The sequence below is a fragment of the Schistocerca cancellata genome, chromosome 7 (genome assembly GCF_023864275.1).
Source record: "Schistocerca cancellata isolate TAMUIC-IGC-003103 chromosome 7, iqSchCanc2.1, whole genome shotgun sequence".
NCBI lineage: Eukaryota > Metazoa > Arthropoda > Insecta > Orthoptera > Acrididae > Schistocerca > Schistocerca cancellata.
The window spans coordinates 388,178,850-388,202,373 of NC_064632.1; the positions used below are offsets into that span (position 1 = coordinate 388,178,850).

Here is a 23,524-nt window from a genome sequence, read left to right on the forward strand (position 1 = left end):
ACAACCGACGAAAAGAAAGTCCCATTCATGCTGTCGTTGCACGTCAACATTGCTTGGCAACATGCCACACGGGCAGCCATGTGGTCGTCCGTCAGCATTCGTGGCACCCACCTGGATGACACTTGCCGCATTTTCAGGTCGTCATGCAGGATTATGTGCACAGAACCCACAGAAATGCCAAATCTGGAGGCGATCTGTTCAACAGTCATCCCCCAAAACAATTCTCTCCACTTTTTCGATAATGTCGTCAGACCGGCTTGTGCGAGCCCGAGGTTGTTTCGGTTTGTTGTCACACGATGTTATGCCTTCATTAAACTGTCGCACCCACGAACACACTTTCGACACATCCATAACTCCATCACCACATGTCTCCTTCAACTGTCGATGAATTTCAATTGGTTTCACACCACGCAAATTCAGAAAACGAATGATTGCACGCTGTTCAAGTAAGGAAAACGTCGCCATTTTAAGTATTTAAAACAGTTCTCATTCTCGCCGCTGGCGGTAAAATTCCATCTGCCGTATGGTGCTGCCATCTCTGGGCCGTATTGACAATGAACGTGGCCTCATTTTGAAACAATGCGCATGTTTCTCTCTCTTTCCAGTCCGGAGAAAAAAAATCGGGGGCCTTAGAACTTAAATGCACCTCGTAAAATAATTTTAAAAATCTTTTCTGCTCCCCCCCCCACCCTCTCTCTCTCACTCATGTGGGCATACTCCTCAACCCCGTTCCCTCATCATCATTACCAACTCATTCTCCAGTCTACTAAATTGCATTTACGATCCAATTAACTCCTTAATTTTGAATAAATATATGTAACATATGACAAATGGCAAATGAAGAGAATATTTTTAGATCAAAGAAAAAACTAACAGTTAAGTTGGTAACACTAAACAAAACACACCAGAAATATTTAGCTGGAAAGAAGCAAACATACGGTACTTGTGATACTGTATGTTGTGTTTCACAGTAAGTAATCTATAATTCTGCAAAGCAATGTAAGATTAAGACAGAACTAACAGCACCAAAGAAAGGAATTCTTCAGAAATATGCAAGCAGGGAGCATTTCCTGATGTCAATGAAATCTGACAATGTAGTATAAGTAAAATTAACATTTGTTTCTAATGAGCTGTTGTTTTATTTGGAAAGCAATTAAAGTTGTAAATATATTTTATCACAGACCACTGATGATGATTTATTTCAGTAAAACACATTTGGTGACAAAATATGCATTTTCTTGTATAGTAGTTGCAAAGGTTGATTTGAAATACTTTCGATAATTATAAAGCAACAACCGACAATATGGCCGCAAAGATTAAGACAATGAGTATCCCTATATGCATCTGAGTGTCTTATTGTCTCTGAGAGTTATCAAGTGGTGGAATTATTTTTTAAAAACCTACATAAAAACCTGAAACAAGAAATACATTGTGAAATATAAAAAACTACTAACACAATGCATAAAGACAGAGTTCTGTTTTATAAACATGTAAATAGAACATATGATTTGAAATGGATGAAACACATCTTCAATTCCCTTGACTCCAAACCAATGACAGAATGCCATGATATATGAATGTGAATAAGGATCTGGAGGAAACGGGTATACAACTGGAAGAGACCAAAACTGATACATCTTCAGAATGGCTATAATGTCTTTTGGGACTTTCTGAGATGAGAAATGAAAAACTGCTCCAAAATGGTGAGATGTATTGCATGATAGACACAATGTATTGATGAAAAATACGTAGCTTAAATGAAAAAGGTAAAACAGAGCAACTATCACAGTGATTATAAGCATACACAGTCCTCAGATGATTGACTAATGAAAACACATGAAGCAATACTGATTCTACGATTTATCTTAGAAGATAGATTAAGGAAAGGCAGACCTACATTTCTAGCATTTGTAGACTTAGAAAAAGCTTTTGACAATGTTGACTGGAATACTCTCTTTCAAATTCTGATGGTGGAAGGGGTAAAATACAGGGAACGAAAGACTATTTACAATTTGTTGTTACAAGAATTGAAGGGGGGGGGGGGGGCGGTTGAGAAGGGACTGTAGCCTATCCCTGATGCTATTAAATCTGTATATTGAGCAAGCAGTAAAGGAAACAAAAGAAAAGTTTAGTGTAGGAATTAAATCACTGAAGAAGAAATAAAAACTTTGAGGTTTGCTGACTACATTGTAATTCTGTCAGAGACAGCAAAGGACCTGGAAGAGCAGCTGAATGGAATCGACAGTGTCTTGAAAGGAGACTGTAAGATGAACATCAACATAACCAAAATGAGGATAATAGAATGTAGTCAAACTAAATCAGGTGGTGATGAGGGAATTAGATTAGGAAATGAGACATTTAAAGTAGTAAATGAGTTTTGTTATTTGGGAAGCAAAATAACTGATGATGGTCAAAGTAGAGAGGCTGTAAAATGTAGACTGGCAATGGCAAGGAAAGTGTTTCTGAAGAGAGAAATTTGTTAACACTGAGTATAGATTTAAGTGTCAGGAAGTCTTTGCTGAAAGTATTTGTATGGAGTGTAGCCTTGCATGGAAGTGAAACATGGACAGTAAATAGTTTAGACAAGAAGAGAACAGAATCTTTCAAAATGTGGTGCTACAGAAGAATGCTAAAGATTAGAGTAATGAGGAGGTACTGAATAGAATTGGGGATAAGAGGAATTTGTGACACAGCTTGATTATAAGAAGGGACTGGTTGGTAGGAAATGTTCCAAGGCATCAAGGGAGGGCAGTGTGGAGGCTAAAAATCATAGAGGGAGACCAAGAGATTAATACACTAAGCAGATTCAGGAGGATGTAGGTTATAGTAGTTACTTGGAGCTGAAGAACCTTGCACAGGATAGAGTAACATGGAGAGCTGCATCAAACCAGTCTCTGGACTGAAGACCACAACAACATCACATAGCAGCTTTATAATGCAGTAGAAATAGTATTGAATACCAAAATGGTTTGCATCAGTTATGTAAAGGCATCCAATATTTCAAAATATAAGCTGGCAGAACAGCTGAAAATGAATAAGTCGTTTAATGACAGAAAAAGATGTGAAACTGGTAGATAAAATTCTATTACAGAGAGGCAGCTAATGAACAGGTTCATTGAATGTGAAATAATAGCACCTGGTATTGGTCATTTGACTTTCCAAATGTGTGATGCTAATGTTGTCATATGTATTGTCCTCAACTTTCGTAGAAAACAAACTGAACAACAGATGGAGTACTAAACTAATTGTCTCTTCTTGGCCAAACATACTTCATTACCAACATCAGTACTATTTTTCTGCATTTTGTAGCACTCTGTTGCCTGACTATAATGTAGAAGAATAGAGAATGATGTGATCAAAGCCTTGTGTTGATACCTGAGTGAAATTTTCAATTTAGTATCACTGTGTGTGTGTGTTTGTCTGCAGTTTTTTTGAAGTACAATAAAAATTAATGGTAGTGTGTGAACTATGTGTATAAAAAGTCCCCTTTATAGTCTTCAGAATGAGAATGAGAAACAGTTTCTTTTTGTTACAGGTTCAGAGTCTGAGAGAGGTTGGCCACAGGAAGAGGAAGATGATTCTGATGACTCACCACATATTTCTGATACATCAGAAGAGTCTGTTACATTTCCAGATATTTTCCCAGACGTCAAGACTCTGCAAAATGTTTCATCAGAGAATACAAATGATAAAGGAGCCTTGGAAGTTGATGCCTTTGATATAAGCAATATTGATTTTGAAACTGACGACAGTATGGAACTACGAAATGAGATAATTTCCCTAGAAAAGGAAATTACAAAGTGTGTAGAAAATAAGAAAGCTGTGCCACCCCATGTTAACTATAAAGGTTCTCCAGTGCTTAATAACTACAGCGAAAAGTGTGAAAATTCAGGCACAGTGGCAGCCAAAGCTTTTACAAGTTTGGATGATAACATTTGTACTGATACACACAGAGAATCAGGTACAAATTCCATTAGCTGTGTGAAAATGAACGAAAATGTGATTGAGGAGAGTAACAATAGAAACTCTGGTAATATAATATTGCGTGAACATGATTCACCCACTAGCATACCTAGAAGTCTTGAACTTACTGAAGTGAGTGAAGAATTAGCCAGCTGTATGCAGCATTCAGAAGTCAACACCCCGATTTCTAATATGCGTATTTCGAGCCACAAACATGCAGATGTTCAGAGTAAGAGCAAGAGAAATTGTAGAGGTGCAGGCCACAATGATGATAGTGATCATGGTGATGGTTTTGAAGAAGTGAAAAGCACCACTAACAGTAATGACAACAATGTGAAAAATCTAGAGCATGAACAAACAATACTATTAATTCCTCAAGATACAAAAAATACCGTGGGAAGTGGTTTATCTAGGGGGTGTGAATTAAATGCAGAATTAGTCATTAGTGAATCAGTAAGCACATCAAAAAATATTGATTGTGACAAGGAGATGTGTAATGATAAAGAAGTGGTCATTATATTTGATGATGATAAGAGTAGTGAGTGTAATGACAATGATGCAGGAAAGCAGCTTGATGCTGTATCTATGGCAGATACGACAAATCCAGAACCTGAACCGCTGGTGTTGTTAAATCATCAGAGTACGACAAATACTGTAGGAAATCATTCACCAGGAAAGCTTGAATTATTTGCAGAATTAATCCCTGGTGTATCAACATTCAATAAAAAAGATAATCATTGTATGAAAGAGATGTGTGAGGATAAAGATGTGGTCATTATATTAGATGATGATAAGAATAGTGTTAGTACAAAAAATTCAGTAGTAAATGATTTACCAAGAAAGTGTGAATTACAGGCAGAATTATTAAGTGCTGAATTAGTACCCATTCAGAAAGATGATGATGGTCATGAGGTGTATAAAATTGTGACAGTTGATAGTGATACATCATCTACAGGCTTCCTTGGGGATTCAAGAAACTATGAAGTTATAGATGTACAATTAAGTTCCTGTGAAAACCTGGAATCGACCCGAAACACTGACGGGAGGAAAACTACAAACATGCATCACAGTGCTCAAAATACTATTGAGCAACTTGATAAGAAAAGCAGTATAACTTGCGCAAATTCAGGGAGTGTAACGCCATCTGTAAAAATAAAAATTGTAGAAGAAGATGGACTATTTGTGTGCAAAACAACTGATGCACATTATAGTGTTTCAGAAGTAGAGGAAACAAAGCAGGTTCAAAATACGTCTGCAAGAAACAATGCTCATTCTAAAAACTGTGTTTGTTTTTTATGTAAAGAATCTGATCAGAAGGGCATCACATCACATCTTGACAGGGCGCTGGCAGATATTTTCCCAGAGGAATGTCCTACTGATAAACACTTGAAAGAGAGAGAACTTCGAACAGAAAGAGAAGTCATGAAAGACTTTCTTCGTTACATGACTGGAAATAGTAGCATGAAGGATACCAAACAGAGTCTCAAAAAGAGAAAACGTATCTTTCATCTATAATTCCCAACACTGTGTGCAGGAAGACTTGTGTATAATTTCAGTATGTGACTCCACTCTAAAGACAAGTACAAAATATGTGAGTGAAATGTGAATAACTTATCTTTGTGCCACATCGCTAAATGCCTTAAAGTGCAAGAGAAAAGGGAATGAAGGCAAAAACCTGGAAGAGAAGAGAAAGTGATACACAGAGTTATGCGAGAGATATGTTAGGGGCAAGTGTGTGGTCCATACTGACAGAAATGTGGTGTTTATAAGATTTACTGTATACCGAACGACTGCCTCTGCCAGCAACATTTTTGTATTTCTTGCTTTTTCTCTCTTTTCATTGCAATGAAGGCTCCAGTTTTTGAATTCTAGTCCTAGTGCAGAATTGCTTTAATATTCACTTGTTATTTATTTTTATTGTACTCAGAAGTGTTATTCCTATCAGCGTTTTGTTGTCTGGTAACTAGTTATCTTCATTTGTTTCATTCCTTCTAAAATTCAATCCTGGCTTATACTTTGAATCTCCTTATTATTTAGACTGAATTTGGTGGTACCTTTGTCACAGAAATAAACTAGTATCAGACACGTTTTTATGGGACTCAGGTGGAGTCTAGAGAGTGAAGTTGACAGTACCAAATTTTATGGACCTATGCCTTACTTTAATTACCTAAATTCGTTTCGATACACTAATCCCATTTCAAAAACTAATCTGTGTTACATGAGTGACATTGTGTATGAAAACATAACTCTAAATGATAACTTCTCTTCAGCACCCACAGTCATCACTAAAAAAGTCAGATTTGCCATGAAAAATGGTGTATTTATTTATGTACCAAAATTATAGACTACTCACAAGTCGCATATACCTTTTTCTTTATTTTCACGTGTTTCACTAGACTAAAGTTAGCATCTTCAGGAATTACATAGCAACGGCTACATGTTACAAGTATGAGGCTATGTGTAGTGGTGCTGTTATATATAAATATACATAGCCCGATATTTGTAATGTGTGGTCCTCGGCTACATAATTTCTGAAGATGTTTATTTTGGTCGAATGAAAAATGTAAAAATAAAGACAAAGTTATATGTGACCTGTGGCTGGTCCACAATTTTAATTTATAATCGTCACTGTTTCTCTGCAAGCAGATGCATGGGCTCACTACCAGGTGTAGAAGTATGAAACTGGAATTTGGTTGCAGTAATGACATGTCTGTTGTTTGAAACTGATAAACAATGTTTCATTCAAGATAATTTCCATTGCTATTTATACATTTCTCCCACCTCTCTGGCAAGATATGAATGCCACACAAAAGAAGAACAGTTCTTTTGAAGTGAACCAGTCATTGAGCTATTTTCGTACTTCTGCATATGAATTGAAATGTTGTTCACTGAGAGCGTGTCCCAGTGTTGCAAATAGATGATAATCAGATGGAGCCAAGTCTGGAGAATAAGCTGCATGCCCTAGTATTTCCCAACTGAATGCCTCGATCGTTCCCTGACCCAGCTCAGATGACACTCTTCTGATCCCACCAAACACAGAGCACTGTCTTCTTTCCAAAGTGATTTGGTCTTGGAGTGGGTGTCGATGGTTTGCCTGGATTCACCCATGATTTATGATGCTTAGGGTTTTCTCAAAATATATCCATTTTTCTGCACCTGTCACTATTTGATGGAGAACGACTTTCTTTTGTATCTAGTGAATAGCATTTCACAAGTGATCTTTTTATTTGCTTGCAGTCTTTCATTCAGTTCATGAGGAACCCATTTTTTTACTTTTTGCACCTTTCCCACAGCTTTCAACCAAAAAGAAACAGCTTTCTGCGTCACATTCAATTGTTCCGCGAGTTCCTGTTGACTCTGAGTATCATCTTCATCCAATAAGACCTGCAATTTGTTTTCTTCGAACTTTTTTGGCGGTTTGCCGAGCTCATCATTTCTCAGGTCAAAATCAGCACTTTTGAATTTTTTGAACCACTCAAAACATGCAAGAGCATGTTCACTGAAAGCTTTGACAAGCATTTGATGCGATACTGCAGCAGTTTTCTTCAAATGATAACAGAAAACCAATGCTGTCCGCAAATTGTAGTTTGTAGGGACAAAACTTGACACGTTTACAGGTTTGAAACAGGTACTGATGTATGGGACTTGCATTACTGTGTGTTGACATTTGTCGTCAGCCGTTACATGAAGCAGATGACACTCAGGGTGTCTATGACCCGCGACAACCGGGAGATCCGGGAAAAACCCGGGAATTTTTTCATCCGGGAGAAAACTGGGAAAAACCCGGAAATTTTTTTGAATTCCGGAAATTTTTCATTGTTTTTGTTCCTTGTTAAATTTTTGTAATTTTGACTGGTAAGAACCAATACTCTGGCAAAGGATATTACTGTATCCTGCTACTGCAGAATAATACTACAGCAATGAAACATGAACGAGAGAAAAAACTGAAATTGCAAAGGAAATGTGCCACATACAACAACAAAACACAGTGCTCATACAAGCGTCTGCCAACAGCAAAATGTGTCAAAGGCTTTAGGAAGACTATGCAATGCTTCGTAGTAACAAATTGCCTCCAACGAGCATGACGTCACAACTGTTAACATTAGATTGGTTTTAGCAGTTATGAGTGGCGTCATGCGATCATGCACATGCGCAGTTGCGTAGTACCTTCTTCCGCTTGTGGCTACAGAAACGTGGCTATTGACTGTGTAAGCAGTTGCAGAAAAAAAAAAAAAAATACCACAGCTAGGTGTTACCGGGAAAAATTTTACTGGCGCGCCCAAGCTGACAGATTGCGCAGCAGCCCTGGATCTAGGGAGAGAGAGAGAGAGAGAGAGAGAGAGAGAGAGAGAGAGAGAGAGAGAGAGAGAGAGAGTGAGTGTATGTGTGTGGGGGGGATTCATATTCTTGAGAAGAAAACCTTGTTTCACAAAGCGCCTAACACCCAGCACATGTTGGTCTATCGATTATTCGTATGACTTTGAAACGTGTCCCTGTCGGTTTTTGAACATTGTTGAACACTTTCTAAGTTGATTTCTGAATGAATCATTAGTTGATTTGTGAATGCGTGCATAGTGTCTCTGTCAGTGGAATCCTCGTCACACCTAGAAATAAACTTTCCTGCAGACAAAAGGGGCTATACGAGCTGAGCAGAGTATAGCCGAACGAAGGAAAGCCAACCACTGTCTGATTATGTGGTTGATTGGGTTTGCGAATGATGTGCGTTGTTATGATTACCAGCGAAATCCATTATTTCAGACTACCAGAGTGCGAATAAACGACTAACAGGTAAGAGGGATTACGTATTATCTTTTCGGTGTGTCCAAGAAAATGAAATTTTGACAGAAAATTTTTGGTCAGATAGATATACTAGTAAGGGCCAGTTGTACAGTCTCTGGCTAGCAGCTGCTTTAAGGTCTATTCTGGACGTAACGCAGAAAACGCGTTGTACGAACACGTAATAACGCCTAACCCAAGAATAATTGCGGGATAGCTAAACTGGTGATTCTGGCAGAGTTAGTCAAGTTAACCGGCGAAAAAGCTTTGACACTGGCAGGAATAGATACAGAATTAGTGATGACAACATTGTTTGTTAGAATGAGGAAGGAGAAGAAACGGTGACATCACTTAAATTATGGAAGAATAAAACAACTCCAAGTTTGTATAAAAATTTCGTACTACTACTTTTCGATCTCATGCTTGAGAAACTGGAGCATATGAATGAAGTGTAAAACTATTTTCTAACGTAAAGCTTTTTGCTTGTAGTAGGCCTAATAGGCATTTGATATTGGTACTTCGTGAATTATATTCCACTGTGTTATAAAAATGACCATTTCTGCCAAAACAGTCTCGTTTAGTTGGCGTGTTACAATTTCTGCAGTATTATAAAGACCTATTTTGCTTTATCTCGCAGGCAGTGACAAAATATAAGTCGAGAAACCACACCAGTCTTGGGCCAATTTCTAATTACAGTCTTTTCAGTATTAGATTTTTCATGTAGCAAAACGTTTGACGAACTTTGATAAGGTAACAGATCCTTTCGCAGAAAGGAAAGCACACTATGTAAAGCTGTAGCAAGATTAGAGAGAGAAAGAGAAATTCTAGGAGCTAAGGACTGAAGAAATGTGTACTGTCTTGCTTGTCTCTTCTCTTTACTGGTTTTATGTCCCCTACACTTAATTTTATGTCACACAAAGCAGCTAATAGGGAATAAAGAGTGCAAATTGTCTGAAGCGTTCTCTTTTTTTTTTTTTTTTTTTTTTTAAAAAAAAAAAAAAGAGAGAGAGAGAGAGAGAGAGAGAGAAAGAAAAGAAAAGGGGCAGGATGTCAAACCGGCAGACTGGAAGCAGGAGAGGCACCATAGGACATTTTAATTTCCATTGTCCTGAATATAGTTTGATGGCTTCCAGTACAAAATATACACGTTTCAATTTCACAGACCGAAATACAGTGTCGTGCGATAGAAGAATGCTGTGTGAAGAGGAGTGGCGCTGCTCTTTGGCACACTTAAGATCAAATAACATGTCTTAGAATTCCTCGGACACGTATGTTATATGTATCAGAGTCTTCAGAAATATGTCCGCTGCAAAATGAACGTATTTTTGAAAATTTGATTTTTTTAAAATTTTTGACGTCCTTTCTCAAACTATCTACTATTGCCCAGGTTCGGAAATATCGTAGACACGGGTCTGATGCACAGAGCAGTCTGAGTTATAATAGGGAAACGGGTAGTCTCCACGTGACCCGTGTTTACATTTAGTGATTTTGCTGTTTCCCCTTTGTCTACTGCATTCACGTCAAATGAAAACAAAATTGATTTCCTTGGCCAGGAGCTATCATGTGAGTTAAAATACATTCACATAATTACGGAAGGCAAAAATATGTTATTAGTTTCAGATTTTATTTTATTTCCACCTTTCTGACAGTCAAGCATGAATTGCCATGCAGAACAAAGAAGTTATTTTTATTGGTTTGCTGAAGGAATTTTCTTTTATTAATCTTTTCCGCTGAGGCAGTCCATATACTTGAAACAAAGGGTTTAATTTCAAACTATTGGCTAGTTTCAACTGTTCACTGCATTTCAAGTATACGTTTTCACCTTCTAGCACGTATGGCATAATGCAATAACAAAGAACCAGACCTGAGATAACAAAGTACTGGTACCCAAGGAAATTTACATCTCGAAACCACATTTAAAAGTTAAATATCAGGTTGATGCCTACTTCACTGGGAATCTGGGACTCATTTAAAAATCAGCTCTTTGATGACGAGCCATGTAGAAGAATTTATAGCCCAGAAGATCATGCTTTTATGTCGTTATTAAAAAATTTACTGGCATATTTGTGTGATATATCTTAAAATGTAATAAATGCATAAAAGACAAACAGTATATGTGAAAGCTTAGCTTGTCTTGCAGTGTGTTGGCCTTAGAGACCAATATTATATGTGAAAGCTTTGTTTTTCTTCTAGCAACATTATATATATTAATTTAAACCATTAACTTTTCCTGTTCCTGTGTTCGCGCTACTTAACAGTGATGTTGCTATTGGCTGACTACACCACGTGTCCAGAGCTCTGAATATCTGCTGTCATTGGCTGGCAAGATCATGTGACATGAGCTATGACTGACTTACAAATACACATCGCAATCTCGATTTCAATGCTTCCGAAAGTAACATGCGGTGTTTGGTGGAATTCGAATTTATACTTTCTTAATACGAAAATATGCAGCGTACATGTTACTGCACATCAAACGTCTTTCCAAAAGGTGTTTCGTCTTCTAAAGTGCCAGGAAATTCTACGCCCATGTATAAAACCATAATTATTCAAAGATTGATAAGTTATACAGTTCGGAGAAAAAATATATTGTCAATTAACAGGGAAAAACTATTATTTTCACCCGGGAGAAAGCGTATTTTTAACCAGGAAATCCGGGAATTTTTTTTCCATGTCCATGACACTGCAGATGCTTTCTCATGGGCCCTATGCTGACAGCTAGCACCATCTGTAGGGAAATTCTGGCTTCATACGTCATCTGGTATATTTATCAGCAAATGATTCTATGAGACATTTGAGCATTTTTCCTCTTTTTATTATTTTGCCTTTGCCATTATTGCACATTTACACTATTTCTTCATAGACCATAGATAGTGTATTACACCACAAATAATCCATATTATTATTATCTCACATTCAAAATAGCTACTTTCCTTTGCACAAAGTTATCAGAATTTCCTGCAAGGAAATAGTTAACGACACAAATGCTCGTTCATAGATTTTGTCTGATTTCATATTACTTACTTACTCATCAACCGCTGACAATTTATGTGTGTTTTGGTGTGTATTCAGTAATAAAGTTATAAATTAAAAATTGTACATTACATTTATATTTTGCATTAAAAATTGTCTGGTTTAGGATACCACACTATTATAGAATTCTTCAACATCATAAACATAGCTGTCGATTAATGGGTACCGTACATACCGTCAAAGGAATTGTGTGATAGGTCTCTCACTGCCAGGAGTAATTATTGCACAGATTTATGCCAGTGTATGTTATATCTGATCATTGTTCTGTAATTGTGGATAGATCTTCAGTAAATTGAAAGTTCTGGCTGGTTTTGTATTGAGAGGCCTCTAGGTGCTGCTATCCCACCCTGTCCGCCAACCCCCACCCCCTAGTCATCATAGTAAATTTATGGCATGTCATCAGTGAATACAGATATTACAAAAATTTGCATAAACTAACTTTCCTTAATTTGGTCACTTTCTGTAATTTTTGTGTCTGTTCCATCTGCCATGTTGATAACAGGTAAATACAGAACTTTTATGTATGATTTGCAAAGGATATCTGGAAAGCAAGTTCCATTCGGTTATGAATAAAATACTGGAATAGATACAGAAAATTGATAAGAAAAATCTTGAAACTACATCTCTCTATTATTTATTTACATTTTCATCACTCACGTTGAAGGATTTGTCTTGTGTCTTAATGAGCTGACAGAATCCCTTTGCATGGATTTCTACTGGCTGAGATTGTAGCCACCCTGTGATAGCATCTTCCAAGTTCTTCCTCAGAGTCAAAATGTTGAGAGCCAAGCCACTTTTTCATGAAGAGGTGAAAATCACTTTAAGTCAAGTTTGGGCTGTATAGCAGATGTTATAAAAAAATTTCCCATTTGAACTGGCATACAGACCATGTATTTGCTGGGCAGAGTGGGACCAAGCATTGTTTTGCAAAAACATGACATTTCTTAATCAAGAGGCTATATCCTTGTTTTGAATAGTTCTTCCCAGTATACTTCATCTCCAATAGTAGGCTTCAGAATAGATTGCCCTTCCACATTCTGTAGAATCTACAAACAAAAGTCCCAAAAACATGGTCGTCATAGGCAGAATTTGGGGAGCTTGACTTGAATGCTATTTTGTCTGCATGTTAGCATAAGAAACAGTTCTCATCTCCAGTTAAGATTCTATTCAATAATCCTCCTGCTTTCATCTCATAATGAAAAAGAAACTGTAGAGATGCAGTCATCCATTGAGTCATTTTATTCTCAGAAAAGAGTTTTGGAACCCAACAAATATAGAACTTATGGGATCCTAAGTTTTAATCACAGTCTTGTGCAAAACACTCAGCGAAAGCTGCAGAAACGCGACCAACAATTTAGGTATTGTGAAACCATTTATTCATTTTCAGTTGTTTTGTACCAGCATATAGCTGGCTACAGATGAACCATCACAAAAATTCAGCATTCCACTCTCAAACAAATGATGCCGTTGATGTGCAACACCCTTACTTGTCACTTTTAAAATGAATTTCACAATGGAAAGATTTTCAATTGCAGCTGCCATTTTGAATGATAATTGTTGGCAGATGAAAAGCAAAGTGGCTTTTTCACTGTCTGACATCTAAACACAATGAACTACTGCATGAATCAGAAGTGACTATTTCATTACCCCAACTGATTTCCATGTGTAGGGACTGGAAAAATTTGTGTAAACCATGACACATTGTCAGTAGCTTTTAGGGAAATAATGTGAAATCAGCTTTTACAAAATTTAGCAGAATTTGGCATTTTTCTGTCCCCGTGTAAAAATTTTCTAAGTATGAGAGCAGCAGTTTGCTAATACGGGTAACTGATAGTTATTGACTGCTGAAATTGAATTTTATTTTTCCAAACACTGAAAATTGTGTATAATCTTTAAATGGCAATTAACTTCCTGCATAAAGAACAATGGCTGTAAATGTAATGTGAAACAAAAATACCCTATTTCCAATTAACACCATTCTGATAACAGTTTTAATCACTGACTTGACAACAAAATAAATTAATGTACTGAAAAGTAGTGGAAAAAACTGCCGTACAAATATCTTGTGGGGAAAAAATATAAGTAATGTCAGATAACACCAGATATGGAACATTAAAACACATAAAGGGCTTTAAACATCATCATTACAGCACTTTTGTAAAAATGAGTGTTATTGAAAGTATTTTAAATCCAACTGTGCAATTGCAAAAAAAAAAGTGTATTTTGTCACCAAATGTATTTTGTTTTATTGAAACAAATCATTGTTAGTGGACTGTAATGAAAGATCTTTACAATTTGGCTTGCTTTCTAGATTGGAAACAGTTCATTACAAAAGATGCTGATTGTATCTATGGTATTTTATGTAAGAATTTCACAAATGTTAAAAAATGCCATCTGCTTGCACGTTTTTGAGGTATTCCTTCATTTGGCTTTGTTGATTCCAACTTAATCCAGTATCTTACAGAGTTATGCATTCCTTTATGTGAAACGCGAGTCACTGTAGTATCACTACATCTTTCTGACTAAATATTTCCTTGTGTTTTGTGTAATGTTGCCAACTTAACCACTTGTTTTTCCTTTAATATAAAAATGTTTTCTTCCTCTGTGATTCATCATATGTATGTTATGTCGTTCCATTAATTTAATATATATTTATTTGATGTGTAGGACAAATGAAGGATTAATGACGGAGTTGAAGATCTAAATAGTGAGGATGTTGGGGATGGGGACAAACTGTGTGAACAATGAGTACAAAGTAGTGGAATGGAGAGTGAGTTGGTAGTGAGATGGAGAAAAATGGAGAAAAATGGATGAGGAGCAAAAGGTGAATAGAAAAAGGGAGGGGGAGATAGAGTGACAGAAGAAATAATTTTTTTTATATACACACTGCTCTGCATAACATAACACATAATGTAGCAGAAATTTCATGCCTAAGAGAGAACATAATGTGACATTAGCTATCAGTCCACTGTACCTGTAATGTGGAAAGTAATATTGTCAAGAACGTCTTACGTAATTGTGGTTTTATGGCAAAAGAAGAATTCTTGTGCACTTTGTATTACCTACATTCCCTAATTAATACATTCTATTGAATGACTTATACTTATTTAAGCACTCAGTGTCTAAACATATGTCAGTGCTTCCTATTATTTAAAACCCAGAATTCCCCTTCGTGTATTTTGCTAATTCCCTTTTTTGTGCCTGATTCCCTGTTAGTACATTATCACTAGAATCTGTAGTATACGAAGCTTATTGACATTTAGAAAGGTAGATTTTACATTGCGGATGTGTAATTGACTGCGCGCAGCTGAAGGTTATACGAGGCCGAGTGTGTGTTCTGTGTTGGTTGAACATCGGTCTTCCGTTTCCGTGGTCCAGCAGGCTTCAGAACAGTATTTGCTACTGTTGGTGGCATTACATCCGTTACTCCCTTAAAAGGTTTAAACCAGGTTGCATGAACAATGTTTTGTGGGTAACTGTAAGTTGATGTTAACTGGTGATGTGATGTCAACAACTTGGTAAGGACTCTGGTAATTTGTAACAGATTTTTTTGTCTTACTCTTAGCAACATAGAAAGTGGATAGGAAAATCCATTGTCCAATTTTGAATTCTGGATACTTAGCATGTACATTGTCTAATTTCTCTTGCTGTTCTGATGCTCTGGTATTTGCTTTCTGTATCTTTTCCACATGTCCTTCGAGCAAATTCCCTAACTGCTTCTCCATTCTTTCCTTCTTTGGGCTTAATAACATTGAATGGTGACAGCATCTTCCTTCCATAATAACTTCATAAAGGGACATGCCCATTCTTTCGTGTGTTTTGGCATTGTATGTGCTTACACGGTATGGAATGATGATATCCCAATTGTTGTGTTGGTCACTTATAAAATAACAAACCATTTTCCCAATAGTGTGGTGGACCCTTTCTGTCCATCTATTTGCCTGTGTTTGTAATGGGGTGGTGTGTAATTTATGTACTTTCAGCGGACGGCAAAGTTGTTTCATGAGGTTGGACGTAAAGCTACTACCTTGGTTGGTTGTTAGTGCTTCTGGTACGCCAAATTTTAAAATCCAATTATTGACCATAGCGTGTGCGATGGTGTTTCCTTGTTGCTCAGAGAGACTTAGATATCTTGATAAATGATTCATAATTGTTAGTACATACCTATTCCCAACTGGTGTTTTATTAAAGGGACCAATACTTCCATTCCTGCTATACGTTGACGGCAATAGTCTGCTCACTGGGCGCACGAAATGCAATTGTGCACATCTTGTGCTACATCGTACTTTCTTGTCTCCCACCAGGAACATTCAACAAAGTGTCTTCCAGTAGTTCTTTGACCACTGTGACCTGAAGGAGTGTGTCCATTGGCCTCTTGCATGACTTCCTGTCAGAGGTGTTTGGGAACCGTGAATCCCAGTCCAAGTGTAATTGTTCGATACAAGACTCCATCCTGTATGCAAAACTTCCATTGTGTCACATATCTTTTGCAATATGCATCTGAAGCCTGTGCCTTTTGCCATTCTTCTGCATCACGACCTGCTGCTTCTAATACTGCTAACTTTCTACTAAGACAGTCTGCGTTGGAATGTTTCTTCCCCGGTTTATAAATAACTTCAAAGCCCATTTCGGAGAGGCATAGGGACCAACGTGTCAAATGACTTGATGGGTCTCTTAGCCCAAGTAATCACTTGAGAGCATCATGGTCCATGATAGCTTGAATTTATTCCCATAGAGATAGCACCTGAAATATTTTGTACCATAGATGACACACATTAACTCCTTTTATGCTGTTGAGTAATTATTTTCTGTCGGATTAAATTGTGCAGATGCGTAGACTTTTGGATGTTCTGCACCCTTAATATTTTGACCCAAAACTGTTCTGATAGTATATCCAGATGCATTGCAGGACAGGATGAATTCTTTGCTGAAATCATGGTAGATGAATACAGGACTGTGTGTTAATTTGTATTTCAGTGTTTCAAATGCTGCATAGCAATCTGTTGTCCAGTGAAATTTAGTACCTTTTTTCAATAATTGTGTGAGAGGTCTTGCTATTTCTGCATAGTCTTTTACAAATTTGAGAAGCCTAGAAATTGCTGTACTTCCTTGGTAGACTGTGGAGTTGCAAAATCTTTAACTGCAGTTATTAGCCGTGGTTTGGTTTTGATTCCGTGTTAGCTGATAGCATGGTCTAAATATGTTACTTCCTGTAATGTGAAGTGCCACTTTTCCAAATTTAATGTTAATTTAGCATGCCTGAAATGTCTGAGAACTTTTCATAAGTGAATTGCATGCTCTGTGATGTCTTTTGAAAATATGGTTACATCATTGAGATATATTATGCATTGTTGAGGGTTTAATCCATGTAACACACCACTAGTACTCTGTGGAATGTTGCGAGGGCGTTCTTTAATCTGAAAGGCATCCTTAAGAAATGCCAATGATCTGAAGGGGTGAAGAAAGCAGTTTTATGCCTGTCCACTGGTGCAACTTCTATTTGATGATACCCACTACTCAACTCAATTTCGGAGAAATATTTACTGTTGATGAGATGGTCAATGATATCTATGATATTTGGTAATGGATACATGTCTGAAATTGTTTTGCTATTTAAATGCATGTGATCACAATAGAGTCTAATGTTTTGCACTTTCAGCAGATTGCTTTGGCACAATTATGACATTTGCTCTGTATGGTGAATTCAAATACTCTATTATACCATCCTTTAATTGCTTATCTGTGAATTCATCAAGTAACAGTTGTAACGGGTGAGGAACTCTGTATGGTTTCCTATAAACTGGAGTGTTATCTCTTGTTGGAAACCTGTGTTGTGTGATGTTTGTTGCTGGTAGCAGTCCCTGTGAACTAAACAGATTTTGAAACTTGTCCAACACTGCTTCTATCATATCCCATTCATTTCCTTTTAAGTGTGATATCTTACGGCACAACGCAGTTTGGTAGGCGGCTGGTTTGTCACTATTGTCTACGTCTGACCAATCAAAATCATCTCCCTATAAGGCACTTACGTTAGCTATTAACATTCCCTATTGTAACTCCTCGTCTTCTGTTCCAAAATTATGTATATGCACTAGTATCTTCTGTACTCCTTCAATTGTTGTGGCACAAAGTATACTCCCACGCACAGAACAACGTGCTGCGTCCAATTCATCATTTTTCTCTAACAGTTCCACTATGCATAGTATGTTTGCAGGTGAAGCAGCATTAATGTCCACCCAAAGAAGTTTTCTGTAGTGAAGGATTTTATCCTGCAAATCTACCTTCAAGGACATTTCTCGCAGTTTAGATGATTCCTCTTTCTGGGGAGAGGGCTCTTGCGGCAGAGCATCCTTGGCAGCTGTGTCATGTAATAGAAACAATGTCCCGCTAAGCTCCACTGTTTGCTGCTTGAGGTTGATTTTGGCGTGATGTTTTTTCAGGAAATCTAACCGTAGGATAGCAACATATTCATTGCTTACCCTTGGTACGACTTCCACAACCTCCTGGGATCTTACACTCTCAGTGTGAAAGGTTAGTGACTTACAGCCTACTGAACATAAGTCATTTCCGCCTATACCACTTAACTTATATCTTGGAGGGTCATATCTGCTGACATCAGTACACTGTTTACTTACGACTGACATGCGAGTCCCAGTGTCAACCAATAGTCTACGTCTTTTACCATTTATAGTGCCTGGTAACCTGCACTCCGCCTTTGCATGGAATTTTAATGGGAATGCCTGGCTGTGGTTTCGGGGTTCCCATTCCTGTTTAACGGACCCCTGTTTGCAAATATCCCTGCACTGCTACACTCACCAAATGTATGTCTCACACTTTGACAATTTGTACACTGTGATTGGCGACAGTTTTTCATGACGTGTCCCTGCCGATTGCATCTGAAACAGCGAACCCCTGTAGACAATACGTTTTTTCTTTCCTTGCACCTCATCACGCTGTCTATTTGCTCTAATCTGCAGCTGCGTTCACTGCATTCTTCAGACATTCTGCCCTAACACAGCACAATGTTTGGAGCGGCAGTCCACACAAAAAGGTATCTAGTGCCCTATTCTCCGCTTCTCGTATTGGCTTCATCGCTGGCTGACAGTTGGTAAGTGTTACTATTAACTTTTGGTATTCTATCCACAAAGCTTTCTATTGTTTTGTTGTCTTTGGAACATGGTGTTCAACTGCTTCCTATGAAAATGGCAACTGTTCTGCTTTTTAAACCTTTTGAACAAACCCTGTTACAATCCATCAAATGTTAATGCATTTCATAACTCCTCAGGATATAGTATGTGCGTCTTAGCTTGCCTGATTAACTGTAATTTTGTCATGTGCAACATCTGCTCATCTGACAGAGACCCAAGTTTAGTGGCTGCTGACAAATAAGCAAAAAATTCTTCTATATCCTCGCTTGGCTTGCCGGAGAAGGGAATCATAAGGGTGGCTGCTGATAAATCCAGTATGGGAGGGGTTGAACTAGATGTTAACCTATACTTGGATAATTGATTCCACAATTCTCTATTGTCGGACCTCAGTTGGTCATTAAGTAGGCTCTGAATAGCCTTGTGGATGGAAACTCTTTGTGTCTTACTGTCTGTCATTGTGATGCTTTCCTGTTTAACAAATGGTTATTCCCACAAATATACTTCCTATGACCACAAGAACATAGGCGCAGAAAAGGAATTCTCTAGTGTCAAATTTCTTTGAAAGAATGAGAGTTTTACATCATTTGTTTTTTGCACTGTGAAAGCGTTACTTGAAAAGGAACTACATCTGGAACCAATTTGCTCTTACCAATGTGCTGAGATACTGCCCGTTGGCTGCAGGTTGTAATCTGCTGTCTGTGGGTTGTTCGTGGCCCGTCACTGGTGATGACATCATAAATTTCTTGTACCACAATTTCCCTACCATGTACACCTCAAAATAGAGCCAAGGTTATCTGACACCAAATGTAGTGGGTTGGGGTTTAGTGACACTAGATACTGAGCATCAATAACAGAGCGCAGCAAAGGTCATTATTTTGCCAGGGGTGGCGGGAAGGAAAGCGACAATTTGTAAGCAGTGGAATGGGTTCTGTACTTGGCTCAGTGGGTGAGGTGTGAGAGAAACATTGGTGGTTCCACTAACAGTCATTTATTGAAACATTCTAGGGCGGCGACTGACTCTTCAGTCATTGATCTACACTTCTCATGTTGGGCAGAAACATGACCAATGTCAACACATGTGCCGGGTTTCCATTGTTTCACCTGTATGCTGGCGTGTTCCCTGTCATCCTCCTCCGCATAGCAGATACATCATGCACACGGGTTCAGTATGCTGACAGTTCCTGGAGCATTGACTGCTGATGTGCGAACTGCGCTGGTCGTTGTTCTCCGTGGAAACATTGCATATGTGCTTGGTCATTAATCCGTCGAAGTGATGACTGCTGTTGCTCAAACTTTGCTGTTCATCAGCCTCCTCATGTTGGGCAGAAGCATGGCCAATGTCGACACACGTGTTGGCTTTCCTTGTTTGACTGCTGCTGCTTCCGAATATTGTGGCTTAATGTGTTGAACTCTCTAAAATGTCATTTAACCTATAATAAGTCTTTATGTATTTTTGTGCTTTGAACAACCATAAATAGTACATAGTTATTATACACCCTACAATAAGATAAGTATGGGTTAGATAAAGTAATATGACATTTCAGCTACTTGGTGCAAATGAATGAAAGTGTGGGAGTGTGTTGCCATTCTCACTGTCTTGCACAGTAAGTTGGATATCACACAATGTGAGGTCAGTGTGATTGTATGCCAAATGCAGCTGATTCTGCAACACGTGGCAGTTGAAGAAATAGGAAAAGACAGTGTGTTTATGGTTCAGTGAGCAGTTATGGTGCACTGTGGTGGTTTTCTTCATTACAGCATGGCCTGGAGACAGCTCTAGGATGGCTTCACATTGAGAAAAATAATTGTGAACCTGGAGAAGCATCATTGGGAAACTGGAAGGGGGACAAAGTGTAGGCCAGGAGTTTGGGACTGCTCACAGCACTGCATCACAAGTGTATGGAGCATTTTGAACCACAAGCATTACTGCCTGAAGAAGAGGAGTTGGTTGACCACTGTCAGGTACAGCAGCAGATGACCGCTACATTGTGCAATATGCAAGAAGGGACCCATATCAAAGCACAGGTGCAGTTGCAGCCACCTTTAACAGGACTGCAAAGCATGCAATCTCATGTTCCTTAGTGGCACAGCAAATGAATGGGGATGGTGTCTTTGCCCAATGACCAGTACAATGTTTTCCGTTGATACTGTTTGCAATGGTGCCAAGGGCATAGGGAGTGGACTAACAAGGAGTGGATTGTGTGATGTTCCCCGATGAGAGCACATTCAGGCTGAGTAGCGATTTTGGACATACCCTCATATGCTGAGAGGTGGTAACACATAATGTACCTTAGAGCGTAGTTAAATGTTATAGTTTTAGTAGTCCATTTTTATTGTGTGGGGAGACCCAATGTTGCAGGGTGTACTGACCTCCATATCTTTCAGCACAGTACACGCATGGTATTTTTGACAATGCATGACTACATTAAACACTGCAAGTGGAGGATCTCTGGGAATGAGAGGGTATTTGGTGAATGGGCTGTCCTGCCCGTTCCCCTGACTTAAATCCGGTTGTGGTAGAGAGACATATGCACCAACGCTCCAGTGACGCCCAGCAGTTGTCAACCATGCTGGTGGAGAAATGGAATGTCCTACAACAAGAATTCCTTACCAGTCTTGTAGCCAGCATAGGAGCACGTTTCAGAGCTGGCACTTACGATGTAATAGAAGTTGTATTTGAGGGAGAAAAATGTTTATTTAAAATGTCACTGGATTGGTTCAGTTTTTATTTAGAATTTCAATTACTTCATTATTTTTTTCCAGCCATGGTGGCTACCCTCTGCAGTTAATTAAAATGGTTGGCATTTCCCCACTGTGTGTTCAGTGTGTCAGGCTAGCTGACTTGCAGTTGGGATTTCTCATACCTTGAGCTCCACAAATCATTACCCATCAAAGGTGCTGCCACCTACTGGCCATGTTGTGCAAAGTTCATGCTGTCTAGCATGGCCCACAACTGTCAAACCATGCTCTTGTGGCCATCACCCCCCCCCCCCCCCCCCCACTCGGCTGACTGTATTATGACAGGATGCCTGTCTCTGCCAGTCTCTCTGCTGTTCATGATGATCACACACGCTATTAAGAACCTTTTTTCAATGTCCAGAGGACCATTGTGCCTTCAGGTAATTCACTGTAATTATTATCTTTGAATAAAAGTGTCATTTCTGCTCATATCATCACATATTTCTTTGTTCCCTTCTGTACTACGATGAAGTGCATGTATACAGATAGTGGTGCATGAAATAACCACAGAGATCAATGTGGGCTCTACAAAAAGTATATCCCTTAGGGCCATGCAATGAAATTTGATGTTAATGGGCAATAGTAACAGACAACTGATTCGTGTGCCTTCGCTAACAGCACATCACTTGCAGCAACTCACCTGGGCTTGTGACCATATCAGCTGGAACCTACATGACAGGAAAACCGTGCCTGGTCAGAAGGGTCCTGATTTCAGTTCGTAAGAGTTGATGGTAGGGTTTGAGTGAGACACAGACACCATGAAGCCATGGACCCAGGTTGTCAACAAGGCACTGAGCAAGCTGGTGGTGGCTCCATAATGATGTGAGCTGTGTTCACATGGAATGGACTCGGTCCTCTGGTCCATCTGAACCAACCATTGACTCGAAATGGTTATGTTTGGAGACTTGGGGCCTATTTGCAGCCATTCATGGACTTCATGTTCCCAAACAAAGGTGGAATTTTTATGGATGGCATTGCGCCATGTCACTGGGCCACAGCTGTTCCTTATTGGTTTGAAGAACATTTTGGACAAATGATTTGACCATCCAGATTGCCTGACATGAATCCCGTCAAACATTTATGGGACATAATTGAGAGGTCAGTTTGTGCACAAAATGCTCCATTGGCAACACTTTTGCAGTTATGGACGGCTATAAAGACAGCTTGGCTCCGTATTTCTACAGGGAACTTTCAACGAGTTGTTGTCCCTGCCACATCGAGTTGCTGCGCTACACTGGGCAAAAGGAGGTCCGACACAATGTTAGGATATATCCCATAACTTTTGTCACCTTAGCGTAGCAATTATTTCTATGTATACTCCAAGTTCAATTGAGCTGTGTTACTTGGCAATGAAGCATCATGTGAAAGTTGCTTTCGTCCTTCAGTTTTGTGCACCAGTATATATGAATTTTTCAGTTACTTTATATAGTGTCTAGTTTCTTGCAATCTGGTCCTTGAGGAACTATTGTATGTTAATACTACATTTCTGTAGTCACGTCTTTTTCTGTGGTGCTTAGCCTGTAGTATTCCTGTTTGAGGTGGTCTGCAAATGTGTGGTTTGTACTGCATTTCCATGCCCTCATGTGCTTTTTATATCTTGTGTCAAATGTAGATCTTTTTTTAATCTCTGCTGTTAGCACCCGCAGGTAGAAATTTGAATTGTCAATTTTACCGGAGGACCAGGAATTTAACGGACTATATAATAGTTTGAATCCATTCGGACTGCAATGAATGACAACATATGTAGAGAAGCACTTATTATTGACAGCAATCACACACAAAGAAAATATACATATTCGCCTTTTGGCATATGAGGCATGTGGGCCCCGACTTGCGACAGCCGCCAGACCGAGTGTCCATTCACA

General features: G+C 38.6%; 1 protein-coding gene across 3 annotated transcripts in view; it reads left to right on the forward strand.

The window, feature by feature from the left end:
* LOC126092006 (uncharacterized) overlaps nucleotides 1–23,524 on the forward strand; it is an 83,091-nt gene that overhangs the window by 42,050 nt on the left and 17,517 nt on the right. The window contains exon 4 of one of the 3 annotated variants that reach the window (XR_007521295.1): nucleotides 3,536–5,607. The exons of 1 other annotated variant lie outside the window; for it this stretch is intronic. Coding sequence is in view for 1 of the 2 variants with exons in the window: in XM_049907381.1 (XP_049763338.1) it covers nucleotides 3,536–3,961 (426 nt within the window). In the remaining variant the exon portion in view is untranslated. The remainder of the gene's footprint in view (nucleotides 1–3,535; nucleotides 5,608–23,524) is intronic. One more of the 3 variants, XM_049907381.1, reaches the window with a different exon arrangement.